General features: G+C 43.6%; 1 protein-coding gene and 1 pseudogene across 1 annotated transcript; both read right to left on the reverse strand.

Annotated features, from left to right (window-relative positions):
* Positions 1-4,628: 4,628 nt before the first annotated feature.
* On the reverse strand, positions 4,629-8,325 carry LOC119573166 (annotated as a pseudogene).
* Positions 8,326-9,483: 1,158 nt separating this feature from the next.
* LOC119573538 lies at positions 9,484-14,199 on the reverse strand. Its single transcript, XM_037920751.1, has 5 exons — positions 13,957-14,199; positions 13,510-13,634; positions 12,591-12,800; positions 11,305-11,466; positions 9,484-10,467 (listed from the first exon to the last, which is right to left on the reverse strand). Exons 1-5 carry the CDS (start codon positions 14,030-14,032, stop codon positions 9,484-9,486), a joined length of 1,557 nt encoding a protein of 518 aa, XP_037776679.1. The 5' UTR covers positions 14,033-14,199.
* Positions 14,200-15,000: the final 801 nt, after the last annotated feature.

The raw sequence follows: 15,000 nt of genomic DNA on the forward strand, positions 1-15,000 counted from the left end.
AAATTATATATAATATTATATTATTATATATATATATATATTATATAATATATATGATATATATATATATATATTCATAATTATATATAAATATATTAATATATAATATTATATATATAATATAATATATATATTTATATATATATATAGCATCCAGAGATGAGGGCGACACACTCCAGTTGCACGCGCATTTAACTTTGTGTGGCATATTATCCCCTGCGCGGGACTACTTTAGTTATCCCGATGCCCGTTTTCTATTGCTCCCGTTTTAATTACTTTAATTACTCTTGTGTTAATTTGTAAGAGTTCTGCTTTTGTATATTACATTTGATTAGTGTTTTAAGTCTTGTGTTTTATCGTTGAGTCTTATTGTCCTTTTATTGTATTTTTAACTTATTTCGCGGTGACAGTGGCATGACACGTCATTTCTGTCAAGTCACTTTTTTTTTGTTTTATTCAATCTCTTTTATTATGAGTTTTAAATATTTATGATGTCGGTTTATATATTAGTCTTGTATTTTTAAATTATTACTAGATTCTTTCTCACCCTGTGTTTTAATTTTGATTTTATTGATGTGCGTATTTTTTCCCCTTATTTTGTATTTTCATGATGTCTTTCTTTGGTTTTATTGTGTATATTTTATTGCCTAATATTTTTATCACGTATTTTCTTTTATTTGTATTTTATTGTAATTTATTTTGAGAAATAATTCGCTATCTTATGACGTCACGAGTCCATGACAGCCCGCGACCCATGACAATAAACAGTATCAACTGGAATTCTCTGTCTTTTGGATACCCTCTTCTCTGCTGAAGCATCACCAAAGGTTATGCCAGCCCCTTTTCGTTACTTGCCTAGGTTGTATTTGTGCTGGACGTATAAGTATTTAATCAATAAGGCGTTAGTTACATTTATATTACGTTTTCAGTATGACCGTATTGAGTGTTGTCATGATTTACATGCTGAGCCTCTTCAAGGACGTATTCTGAGCACTGCTAGGTTTACTTCACTTTTATTATCTCTCTTTTAATGAATATTTCAGTAAGTTTTGTGATGTATTTGATTTTCTATATCGTTCTGAGCCGAGTTCCATCTGGAAACACCCGGACCCTTTTCACCCGAGCATGCTTGGTTCCGCATCTACCACAAACAGCGACACGTCTCGGTTGTGTCATTCATCATACACGACCACACGCACGGACACATCACTCTCCTCCCCTACTCCTCCTCCCTTGACCCCTCCCCCTACCTCCCCTGTCTCTTCCCCGCAATTACCTCCTCCCCCTATCTCTCCTCCACAACCTATTCTATCTCCATAGTGATGAACTTAACACCTACCCCTTTGTCTATTGATAGTGGTGTCAGATTAATAGATTGTGAGGTCACAGATCTCCTGATAGCTGAGTTTGAACTGCCTGCGTCAGCCTTCTCTGGCGCTGTTTCTTCCACGTCCCATGATTCAGCTAACCCATTCTCTGCAGCATTAGCAAAAGCTATGCAGGGGCCATTCGCATTTAGCGAGGGTAAGGAGCTACTAGGCAAGTTGTTAAATCAATACCCCGACATTTTACCGACAAAGGATCGTCCATTAGGCAGAACGCACATGATAGAGCACTCTATTACTCTAGAACCTGGAGCTAAGCCTGTGTATATTCCGGTATACAACATTCTGCACAGCAGGCGTGAGATTCTAGAGGAGGAAGTGCGCAGTATGCTGCAACAAGGGCTGATTCAACTTTCGACTAGCCCGTGGTCAGCGCCGATGCTGTTGGTGCCGAAGCGTCAGCATGGTTTTCGTCCTGTTTGTGATTTTCGGCGCCTGAACAAGGTGACCGTTCCGTCACCTTTTCCTATTCCTAACCTTCGTCAGCTCTTGCAAGACATTGGTGGAAAGAGTAAGGTCTTCTCCTCCATTGATCTGGCGAAAGGTTTCCTTCAGGTCCCCCTGGCAGAGGACAGCAGCCCATACACGCATGTGGGTCACTTCGAGTTCCTGGTGCCACCTATGGGTCTCAGGAACTCTCCTCTGACGTTTAGTCGTCTTATGGCTCTCGTCCTGCAGGGTTTAATTAATGATCAGGAGCTAGTCTATTTAGACGACATTTTGGTTTGTTCACCTTCGATCAAGGACCATGAAGCGCGGTTGCGCAGTGTTTTTCAGCGACTTCGGATGCGGTTTAACAATTAAATAGTGTAAATTCTTCCAGTTGCGTTTAGATTTCATCGGTCATTCTGTTAGTGCTGCAGGTATTGCCCCTACGAGACCAAGGTAAAAGCTGTCAGTATGTTCCCCTTTCCCTCTGATGCAAACACAGGTAAAGTCGTTCCTGGGTTAGCAGGTTTTTATAGACGTTCATTAAGGATTTTGGAGGATCGCTGCACAGTTGACATACCTCCTCAAGAAAGATGTCCCCTGACGCTGGGGCGAGGAGCAGGTCAACGCATTTTCAACATTACAATATTGTCTATCGCACACTCCCGTTCTTGCATTTCCGAGGTTTGATCTCCCCTTCATTCTCCACACAGACGCGTCGAATGTTGGGCTAGGAGCCGTTTTAATGCAGGAGCACGAAGGGAATCTGCGTCTTATCGGGTTTGCTAGTAGTGTTCTCACTAGTGCAGAGAAAAATTACTCGGTCACCAATAGGGAGATGTTGGCGATTGTATGGGCTCTTAAGTACTTCAGAGATATTATACTGGTGTACAAGGTCATGGTTCACACAGACCACATGCCGCTCACGTCGCTTAATGGTATGGTCGTAGGGCACGTTACCAGGATATCCTGGGCGATTTCGATGTGACTTTTGTGTATATTCAGTCGCCGCTGACACGCTGTCACGTGCACCAATCGAAAACTTGCAATCTCTGAGGCGGGACGACGCAGCTGATTTCCCCCCTTCATTTAGCTTGCCTTCGACAGCTGTTGTGAATAGTGCTTCACAGGTTCCTCCCTTGGAACCGCTGAATAAAGATGAGGTATATGCTGCCCAGCATGCCAACAAAACTTACGGACAGATCATTCGAGCCTTAGCCAAGGGCACGGCAGTTCCCAAGTTTAAAGGCCGGTTAAGGAATTTCTTCTTGACGACACAGGACTGTTATTTCGGAGATTCCAGCCGAAGCGAATTATGGGTCGCAGACGGATCGTCTGACAGGTCCTGGTGGTGCCGGAAAGTTTATTGCCGCGTGTGTTGAAGTATGCTCATGAATACCGTGAGGCAGCACATTGTGGTGTTCAAAAGGCAGTGCAGTTGACACGTAACCGATTTTATTTTCCGCGGTTAGTAACGAGGGTAGCTAATCACGTCAGGTCTTGCAAGACGTGCCCCTTGTACAAGGGTCACACAAGCGATCCCGCGCCTGCGCTTAAGTTCGACATTCCGGATTTTCCCTGGCAGAAGGTGTCATGTGACACTTTGTCTGGTTTCACCACAAACACATTCTAGTGTTCGTGGACAATTTTTCTCGCTATTGCGAGTTGGTGGCGGTTCCGTCAAAGGCTGCGGTGCACGTCACGAAAGCATTTCATGACGTAATTTGTTGCCGTCACGGCTGTCCACAATATTTAAGCTCGGATAACGGTACCGAGTTTGTAAATCAGGTGTTAGCTAGTCTCACGCAGCAGCTAAATGTGACGCAGGTGAACGTTTTGCCGTTCCGTCCGTAGGCTAACAGCATTACGGAACGTTTAAATAGATCCATTCTCACCATTTATAGTGTTTTTATTATCTAAAAAATAAAATATTTTGCATTATTCTACTTTCCTTATGACTTAGATGGGAACTATCAACAAAGCATATTGTAGAAAAACCCACAATGCAAAAACTAGATTTACTGAAAATGAGGCTACAGTTTCGAAATCCTTCTGGAGTCCCTCTTCAGGTCTGAAGAGAAAAGGATAAGTACGATATGCGAAGCTGAGCCTCGCCCGGGTTATGTCACGAGGGAGAACGGCCTTTGCATTTTGTTATACATAACCAAAGATAGTACTTGCATATTCTTTATTCAATACCTAAAGGTAATATGGACGTCTGCTGAAAAAAGAGCAAGTGCAACTGCATAGGCTTTTGGGACATTTACTCTAAATTTCAGGGGCTTTAATCCATCGTTTTTCGCAAATTTCTTCCAAAGTCATATCAGTATGGCTCTTTAGCACTGTATGTTTCACACCTTGCGCTAAGTTTAGTTTAAGAGTACATTACCAAATGCACTAAATTACGGCGTTTACTCCGATTTGAACATGTAAAGCGTGACACTTTACATGTCAGCATTCTGAACATATCATCGATTTTAGGTCTGCTCTTGCTTGACGTGTATATATATGCGTGTGTGTATGTATCTAAGTAAAACTTCTTCCCATATCGAAGGGGATGTAGGGAGCATGTCTGGAGAGGAACATACGAATTAAGCCGCGGGATGAGGCTGTAGGATGGCCAGTTCCTTTCCGCCCTGACTTTGACCCTAGCATGACGTCAGCATGCCAGCATTCATTCCCGGTCGACTGAGTGGGGCGACCGGGCGCGAACCCAGGACCTTGCGATTGTTCTATCACTGAGTTATGCTACTTCTTACATACACACGTGTGTGTTTGTAGAAATATAACAATGTTGGAAAGTAAAACAAACCCTTAAATTATCATTACATTTACAATTAGCTCTAGCAGATGTAGGGGGAAGGTACAGAAAATCACATTATGTAATACAGGTTTGAAAAGAACTGTAATCTGTCAGTAACCTTTATGTAGTTTGTTTGTTTCTTTTTGTGTGTATGTAGCCTACTATTTACTTCCTTAAGATGCATTTCTTTGCTTTGCTTGAGAACACCCCACCATCTGGACATCGCATTTCAAAGGCTACGCCGTGATTGCAAAGGTAATACGAACTTGGTGTGTCCTTAATGGCATACATTCCTTGCAGATCCTTACACTCTCCCCGCTGCAAAAAGAGCAAAACATTAGACAAGCTATATTCCTTTTGTAAGGATGTTGAGAGAAATAAGTTTTATCTAGCCACAATAATGCGTTTGGTGCTGCAGAGAAGTAACGTACGTAAGATGTAGTGTTGTTCTGTCGTAGGGTCTATTTCATTTCTTTTACGCCTTTCCTCACAGGAAACATTTTCAGGGAGGTCACACGTGTGTTTCTGGTCATTGAAGTAAAGCCCTCCCATACATTCATATTTAACAGGAATGCCATCACCATTACCTGTAAGGAACAGATTTACAGTATTCAAAATCTGCAATTTCAGTTACAATCTGGATACATCTCAGTCCACATGCATTTTTGTTATATATATATATATATATATATATATATATATATATATATAATATATATATAAAATATTATATATATAATTGAAATTTGTACAGGAAGAAAAGTCGCAATTGGAATGTAACCAACACAAAATTTTGGAGCATTCTGTTCTTGCCAAACAGTTAATGTCACATTTGAAATATGTAAACCAGAGATACCGAACAGATAGCTATGAACATGATCATCCCTAATTTGAAATAAGGCTCTGAGCATCAATATCAAGTGATTATGAACAATTATACTCATAAATGTTCAATGATTTTTGATGATACAAACTATCTGTATAATTTTCACGAGAAAATATAGTTCTTTGGAAAAATGGTCCAAAAATATAGGCACCTACAAGACAGAGAATATTTCATAGACACCTATTTTGTGGTATTACTTACAATGTAGTATTCTGAGCAGCTTTGAGCAGGATACAGACATTCGCACGTAGGATCGCAAGTTGGGTGTCTCTCAGGTTGACACTGTGGGTAATCTACTTGAAGAACACATTGACTCAACTGTGGGTTGAACACAAGCCCTTCGGAACAGGTGTGGAATACGGCGCTTGCATTGGCTGTTGAAAATTTTAGAAAGGAAATATAAATAGACTTAGAAATAACAAAGGATCTGACTTGTTATAGAAAGATTCAGATAATAAAGACATTTTACTTGTAATTAGCAAAACTAACCTCACAGTATAGTAGGCTGTGCAATCTCGGATGAGGTCTGAGGCAGCATCACAGTCACAAATGTCAGGCTTCATATCAGGAGGGCTGTGTGGGAGCACAGACTCTGGAATCTGGCAGTCAGCATCAGGAGTAGCGATACACTGGCATTAACGGCCAGTCACACACTCGTTTGACGGGATTGAAATGAAGATGAGGGGACACTTCTTGACAAATGGTATACTGTGAGACAGTGAATCCATTTCTTACAATCCCGAGGATGAGAGAAAACCCTCCTTTTCTGGGCATGAAAATGGACATTCTTCACCTTCATCACCACCTTCGTTTCCGCCGTCTCCATCACGCCTCCGTTTCCACCATCTCCACCTCCGTTCCCGCCGTCTCCACCTCCACCTCCGTTTCCACTGTCTCCACCTCCGTTTCCACCGTCTCCCCCTCCATTTCCGCCATTACCTTCATTACATGTTCCACAACTCTTGGGACATGTCTTGGCAACATATTCTTGCCATGAACAATCCCCATCGGTTGGCTTGCAGTAACAGTCATTATTGGCAGCCCAGAATCTACAGGCACTCATTTCATCCTGACAGATGTCACCACCTCCATCTCCGTTTCCACCGCTTCCACCCTCATTCACGTTACTAGCTCCTCCACATGGCAGACCTTCCGGAGTCAAGTAGCTGCCTGTCACACACGGAGAAGCCCATTCGTGATCACAGGTGAGTTCTGTTGGTTCCAGACCGTTCAGGAGCACAAGGCATCTCTTCAGGACCATACGGGGCACACTGGATGAACTTGCGGCAGTCACTTGGATGTGGCAGATACTTTCCGAGGAGCAATCAATGATGCAGCCGTCGATGCTTCCACCATTTCCTCCATTACCGCCGTCTCCACCGCCACCTCCGTTTCCGCCGTCTCCTCCACCACCTCCGTTTCCGCCGTCTCCGCCACCACCTCCGTTCCCGCCGTCTCCACCTTCGTTTCCACCGTCTCCACCTCCGTGTTCCACCGTCTCCACCTCCATTTCCACCGTCTCCCCCTCCATTTCCGCCTTACCTTCATTACATGTTCCACAACTCTTGGGACATGTCTTGGCCAACATATTCTTGCCATGAACAATCCCATCGGTTGCTTGCAGTAACAGTCATTATTGGCAGCCCAGATCTACAGGCACTCATTTCATCCTGACAGATGTCACCACCTCCATCTCCGTTTCCACCGCTTCCACCTCATTCACGTTACTAGCTCTCCACATGGCAGACTTTCTGGAGTCGTAGTTTCCTGCACACACGGAGAACCCCATTCGTGATCACAGGTGAGTTTCTGTTGTTCCCGACCGTTCCAGGAGCACAGGCATCTCTTCAGGACCTTTACGGGCACACTGGATGAACTTGGGGCCCAGTCACTTGGATGTGGCAATACTTTCCGAGGGAGCAATCAATGACGCAGCCGTCGATGCTTCCACCATTTCCTCATTACCGCCGTTCTCCACCGCCACCTCCGTTTCCCCGTCTCCCCACCACCTCCGTTTCCGCCGTCTCCACTCCACCTCCATTTCCACCACTACCTCCTCCACATGGCAGACCTTCCGGAGTCAAGTAGCGGCCCTGCACACACGGAGAAGTCCCATTCGTGATCACAGGTGAGTTTCTGTTGGTTCCAGACCGTTCCAGAGCACAAGGCATCTCTCATGACCATACGGGCACACTGGATGAACTTTGCGGCAGTCACTTGGATGTGGCAGATACTTTCCGAGGGAGCAATCATTGACGCAGCCGTCGTGCTTCACCATTCCGTCCATTTCAACGGTTGTCTCCACCGCCAACCTCCGTTTTCCGCGTCTCCACCTCCACTCCGTTTCCGCCGTCTCCACCTCCACCTCCGTTTCACCGTCTCGTCACACCTCCGTTTCCACCGTCTCCACCTCCACCTCCGTTTCCGCCGTCCCTCCGTCTCCACCTCCGTTTCCACCGTCTCCACCTCCATTTCCACCGTCTCCCCCTCCATTTCCGCCATTACCTTCATACATGTTCCACACTCTTGGACATTCTTGGCAACATATTCTTGCCTTTAAAAACCCCATCGGTTGGCTTGCAGTAACCAGTCATTATGGCACCCCAGAATCTACAGGCACTCATTTCATCCTGACAGATGTCACCACCTCCATCTCCGTTCCACCGCTTCCACCCTCATTCACGTTACTACCCTCCTCCACATGGCGACCTTCCGAGTCAAGTACTGCCTGTCACCACAGGGAGAAGCCCATTCGTGATCACAGGTGAGTTTCTGTTGGTTCCAACCGTTTCCGGAGCACAAGGCATCTCTTCAGGACCATACGGGGCACACTGGATGAACTTGCGGCAGTCACTTGGATGTGCAGATACTTTCCGAGGAGCAATCAATGACCAGCCGTCGATGCTTCCACCATTTCCTCCATTACCGCCGTCTCCACCGCCACCTCCGTTTCCACATGTGTGCCCTCCGTTTCCACCGTCTCCACCTCCGTCTCCACCTCCGTCTCCACCGTCTCCACCTCCGTCTCCACCGTCTCCACCTCCGTCTCCACCGTCTCCACCTCCGTTTCCACCGTCTCCACCTCCGTTACCTCGTCTCCACCTTCGTTTCCACCATCTCCACCTCCGTCTCCACCGTCTCCACCTTCGTTTCCACCATCCCACCTCCGTCTCCACTCCGTCTCCACCATCTCCACCTCCGTCTCCACCGCCCTCCACCTCCGTCTTCACCGTCTCCACCATCTCCACCTCCGTCCACCTCCGTCTCCACCGTCTCCACCTCCGTCTCCACCATCTCCACCTCCGTCTCCACCTCCGTTACATCGTCTCCACCTCCTCTCCACCTCCGTCTCCACCGTCTCCACTCCGTCTCCACCTCCGTCTTCACCGTCTCCACCATCTCACCTCCGTCTTCACCGTCTCCACCTCCGTCTCCACCTCCGCTCCACCTCCTCTCCACCGTCTCCACCTCCGTCTCCACCGTCTCCACCTCCGTCTCCAGACTCTTGCTTCCTGACTCTTTGCTTCCTGACTCTTTGCTTGCAGACTCTTTGCTTGCAGACTCTTTGCTTCCTGACTCTTTGCTTCCTGACTCTTTGCTTCCTGACTCTTTGCTTCCAGACTCTTTGCTTCTGACTCTTTGCTTGCAGACTCTTTACTTCCTGACTTCTTTGCTTCCTGACTCTTTGCTTCTGACTCTTACTTGCAGACTCTTTGCTTGCAGACTCTTTGCTTCCAGACTCTTTGCTTCCAAATTCCTTACTTCCAGACTCTTTGCTCCAGATCCTTTGTTTCCGGACTCTTTGCTTCCAATTCATTACTTCCAGACTCTTGCTTCCAGATTCTTTGTTTCCGGACTCTTTGCTTCCTGTTCCTTTGTTTCCGGACTCTTTGCTTCCAAATTCATTACTTCCAGACTCTTTGCTTCCAGATCCTTTGTTTCCGGACTCTTTGCTTTCCAAATTCATTACTTTCCAGAACTCATTCTTCCAGATCCTTTGTCTCCGGACTCTTTGCTTCCTGACTCTTTGTTTCCGGACTCTTTGCTTCCAGATCCTTTGTTTCCGGACTCTTTGCTTCCAGATCCTTTGTTTCCGGACTCTTTGCTTCCAGATCCTTTGTTTCCGGACTCTTTGCTTCCAGATCCTTTGCTTCCTGAGTCTTTGCTTGCGGTCTCTTTGCTTCCGGTCTTTTTGGGCTTCCAGATCCTTTGTTTCCGGACTCTTTGCTTCCAGATCCTTTGTTTCCGGACTCTTTGCTTCCAGATCCTTTGTTTCCGGACTCTTTGCTTCCAGATCCTTTGTTTCCGGACTCTTTGCTTCCAGATTCTTTGTTTCCGGACTCTTTGCTTCCAGATCCTTTGTTTCCGGACTCTTTGCTTCCAGATCCTTTGTTTCCGGACTCTTTGCTTCCAAATTCATTACTTCCAGACTCTTTGCTTCCAGATCCTTTGTTTCCGGACTCTTTGCTTCCAGATCCTTTGTGTCCGGACTCTTTGCTTCCAGATCCTTTGTTTCCGGACTCTTTGCTTCCAGATCCTTTGCCTCCAGACTCTTTGCTTCCAGATTCTTTGTTTCCAGACTCTTTGCTTGTAGACTCTTTGCTTCTAGACTCTTTGCTTCCAGATTCTTTGCTTCCATGATACTTTCTTCCAGGTCCTTTTTCTTCTAAGGCAAATTTTCTCTTGCTAATAATTTGGTTTTCTTTGCAGCTGCCGCAGGACTTTGGACAGTTCCTAAGAACAAATGACTGCCAGTCACAGTTACTCCCACTGCACTGGCACCCTCCATTCTTAACAAACTTTGGACAGTCCAAGCGTCGGTCAACGCAGGCCGTTTCCAGGAAAGCACCTTCCTCCCAGGCCCCTTCGCTGCAATCTACATTGATGGCCAGATCGCACTGTGAGGTGTCACGGTTGAAGAGAAGCGCTACTGCAGAAGTATTGCACTGCTTGGCCACCCTCACCTGAAACACCGACAGTGCATAATTTATAATACACAAATTGCCATTGATTTTTTTCACGTTGCTCTTCCTCTTTCATTTTTGTACCAAAGGGTATCATCATTGATATAGGGGGAAAAGGCACAGTAGTTCAGTTCGTCTGTGTTATTACATGGGCCCTATTTTACCATTTCGATGTCTCTTTGCTCTGATCCAAATATACAATATGATCGTTTTTTCAAGTATCAAGGAAAACTGTAGATACAGCACTGATTATACAATGCAAAGGTCTTTTTTGGACTGTGAATGCAAATTAATGAGGAAGTCCCTGGAATTCTAAGCTAACATTTCTGCAAGAACAGGTTGGCAGATCCCAATGGTAATATGGACAATGCGTACCAGTAAAAGATCATAGCATGATATTGCATGCTTTTAGAATACAGTTTCCTATTCCACTCATTAACAGTAATTGCAGCTTAATCAGACAATATGCAGAGAACTATTAAGTGTAACTTAAAACTAATGTAAGTGCAAGCATTTGAAACGATCCATCACCTTCCCATCAAATAACTACACAACGTCAGAGTGGATATACGTCGGTGATTATTTAAAAATCGAAGCAGAGAAACTTATTATTGATAGTACTGATATAATGAAGTTAAATGTCAAGGAAAATTATTGCTGACACCTACGTCTGCGACGGCAGGGCATTAAGCTATTACTATTGTTGAAAGGGAAGCAACCATTTTAATCGGACAAGATTTTGGCTCTGGAGAAAGGCTCATAAATTGAAGGAAAACAGGCATAGGCGGAAAAGTAAACCACTTCTAGATTATCTAGAGTAAGTAAAATAAAACTCACACTGCCAGAAACAGAGCACATTTCAGACGAAGGGTACCGGCAGTTGTCACAGGAGCAGGTGGGCGCAGGTTCACATTTGGTGTTCTCCGGCAGATCACATTGTTCAACCATGGCGTTGAACATCAAGTCTCCGGGACACTCTGTAAGGTGCTCCACTCCAGCCTGCGAATGGAAACCCAGGTTAGCCAACGGTCGCACAAACACACACACACACACACACACACACACACACACACACACACACACATATATATATATATATGTATATATGCATATATATTATATATTCTATGTATATATATGCATATATATGTATGCATATATATGTATGTATATATATATATATATATATATATATACTATATATATATATATAATACATATATATATGTGTGTGTGTGTGTGTGTGCGTGTAATTCTTTTTCTCTCTTTCTCTTTTTCTTTCCTTCTCTTCCAGCCTCCGTAGCCAACACAGAGTTAGAGAAGATGCACTCACTTCGGATTAAAGCTACATCGTTGACTGCTTTGGATTATAACTGTATAGTTGACTGCTATTATATAACCCAAAAGGGGTGTGCTGACTAGAGTTCTGACAGGCGTGTGGAGGCAGGCAACACAGTGAAGCCCTTCCAAGCCGAGACCCTGCCTTTAGGTTCTAAGCAGGTGAGACTGACTAACTTTGAATAGAACAAAGGCAAAAATAGAAAAAAAAGAAAACCTTCATAAATCGTAATTCAACACTAGTCCTGACTGTCTGTGTGGAGAAATCCAAACAATGAACCACATTTTCCAGGAATACCCCAAATGGGTCCTCACTGCTCCGATCAAGATATTAAGGAAGCAAAGGATGCTGCCCTACAGTGGATACGGTTTGGAGCGATACAGTGTGGTGATGATAACCCAACATGCGAGTAAAAAATGAACGAAACAAAACATATGTTAGAATTCGCTAAGCTATCCTACAAATCATGATGAATAACGGCTTATTTTTCTAGAATGCTAAACTCTGTCCTTATCTAAACCTAGATTAAGAGTCTGTTCCCTAATTATTTAAAGTGTTAATTATTAATTTTACTTGTTAGTCACTAGTTTCTTTTCAGCCATATTACCTGTTAATAACAAAGAAAGATTTAAAAAAAGTCATAAGAGTGAAACAGACAGACGGCTAGATAGAAAGAAACGTACCTATGTACTAGATCTAGATTCTGAGCAAATGAATTCATTGTCACTAAGTGACAGCACGGACAGACTAAGAAAAAGAGAACAAAGAGATAGCAGGTACTGACAGCGTCGCAGTGGTAAAAGGCATCGCAGTTATACGGGTGCGGTTTGATGCAGGGGCCTTCGCAGTCACACGTCACGAGGTCGTCTGTCACGCCTCCTGGGACGAAGGGGATCGTCAGCTCGCATGACTTCTTGAAGGGCGCGCAGGGGGCGTCCCTCGGGTGGTCACACGCCCCTTTCACCGCATTGAAGTTCAGGTTGGAGGGGCATCTCTGTATGGGAGAAAGGAAAAATTACAATTACGTAATGTGACTCGTGGCCTGAGTCCTTCTGGCTCTTTTTCCTTTATATGGTATGTAAGGGGTAAAGGGGTTCTTTGCTATAGTGATTAGGTGGTACAGAAAATGATGTGTAATCAATTCATGGGTAAGGAAAATTTGGGATTGAAGAACCTTGACTGAAAATTGCAAAGAAAAGGCACTGGAAATAAATAGCGTGAGTTTAAACCGTAGCAAAACTAACGACAGATGAACAAGAATGTCTATATGCTGGTAACTATGCTTTGAGTCACACTACATGTTTGCTGTTCGTTTTGATACCTAAAAAAACTTAATCTATGCTGCACATCTAACAATGAAGGGAAGATAAATGATTGGATAGTTCTCTTTCTCCCCGGCTTTTGTGGATATCCTACTTTTCTGTTTTTATCTTATGCCTTTCCTCCCTGCATTCACTGCTCTTTACCATAGTTCCCTTCCTATCAGCCCCTTTTCATTATGCCTTAAAATGGATTCGTTCTCGGTTTGCCCTTTTCTCTAACCATTCTTTTATCTTCACCATTGCTGCCTTTTCCTCTTTTTCTTTTCCCCTAATATTCACCTCTTCCTCTTTTCTTTCTACATTTCTTGCCAGTATCTCTGTCATCCTCTCTTCCTATTCTTGCACTTCTCTACCTCTTACTCATTCGCTCCCGTTTCTCACCTTGACATATGGGACGCCGGCAACGCAGTGGACGTAATCTGTGCAGAAGGTCGGGTGCGCGTAGAAGCCGTCCTGTCCAGGGCAGGTCAGGCTGTGACATATGTGTATGTTCGGAGTCGGGGATCCTGCAAAGGACAGGAAGCAGTTCTCTGCAACAACACTGATTTTTAAAAAGCGAGTTTAAGCTTTTTTTCTAGGAAATTATTAGTTGATTACTATGTTTTCTAATTCGTGAAGTTATCTTTGGTTTGTTTATGGACTTATCATTCATTCAGTCTCTTTTCTGTAAGGAAGGATATACGACAAAGTAACAAATGGAATAAAGACCTTTGGAAAAAAAATCTGAATGCGGTATCCTTGTGTCGTACTTGATTCTCGAAAATGTTTCCTTAGCTAAAGATTAACAGAAAGTATAAAAAGTGCAGCCATATTTAAAATATCTCTTACTGGCGTTGACCAGGAGTGGGAGCACTGCTAATCCCGCCACTAGAAGGGAAAGAAGGACCGTGGGGGAGCCGTCCATGGCGTCAGGCCAGAAGCTCCTCCTCCTACTCCAAAATGCCCTGGCTCCTCCTTCGCCTCGACGTCGAGAAGGGAAGTCAACGAGGGTCCAGCTTCTTACGCTATCACGGGCAGAGATCCTCTACGGGTCGACGTAGACGCCGCAGTGTGCCGGTCCCGAGGACAGGCGCTTCATATACCATTCCTTGATGCCGTTATCAGGTGTTAAAATGTCAGATATTGCTGCGTGTTTTTATGGTTGACTCCGTGCATTTCAAAAGCGGAAAGGTTTCTTCACATAACCAAAATCATAAAATATACGCGAGAATAAACGGACTCATATCTCTTATTCAGAAAATAAAAAGTCGTCCGTTCAAAACTCAATGAACGTGATGAAGACCCATTTTTATTGTTGACACTGTGTTTTCCAGATGGAGGACCTTAATTCGCATTTTCTTTTACTTTTACGATACACAAAAGAGAGGAAGAAATAGCTGTTTTTATTTTCTTTACTTACTGATATGGAGTTTTATTACACTAATTTCACAATTGGGGTGAGTTTAAGAATTATCACATAATACAGTTACATATTATGTAATAGTATTGTAAATCATAAAATCGAGTAGAAAGGCAGTTTAATCAAACCACATAAGAACTAAGCGTTGATTAGAATCAACTTTAAGCGTATGTATATGTATATGCATACACACAAACACAAATGTATGAACAAATCAAAATTTTATGCTCTCTCTCTCTCTCTCTCTCTGTCTCTTTATATATATATATATATATATATATATATATATATATATATAAAATATATATATATATTATACATATATATATATATATATATCTATATCTATACATACACACACTCAAACACATACATGCACGCACTCACAGACACAGACACACACATATGTTTGTGTATATATGTATATATATATATATATATATATTCATATATATATATATATATATATATAT

The sequence above is a fragment of the Penaeus monodon genome, chromosome 5 (assembly GCF_015228065.2).
Source record: "Penaeus monodon isolate SGIC_2016 chromosome 5, NSTDA_Pmon_1, whole genome shotgun sequence".
Taxonomy (NCBI): Eukaryota; Metazoa; Arthropoda; class Malacostraca; order Decapoda; family Penaeidae; genus Penaeus; species Penaeus monodon.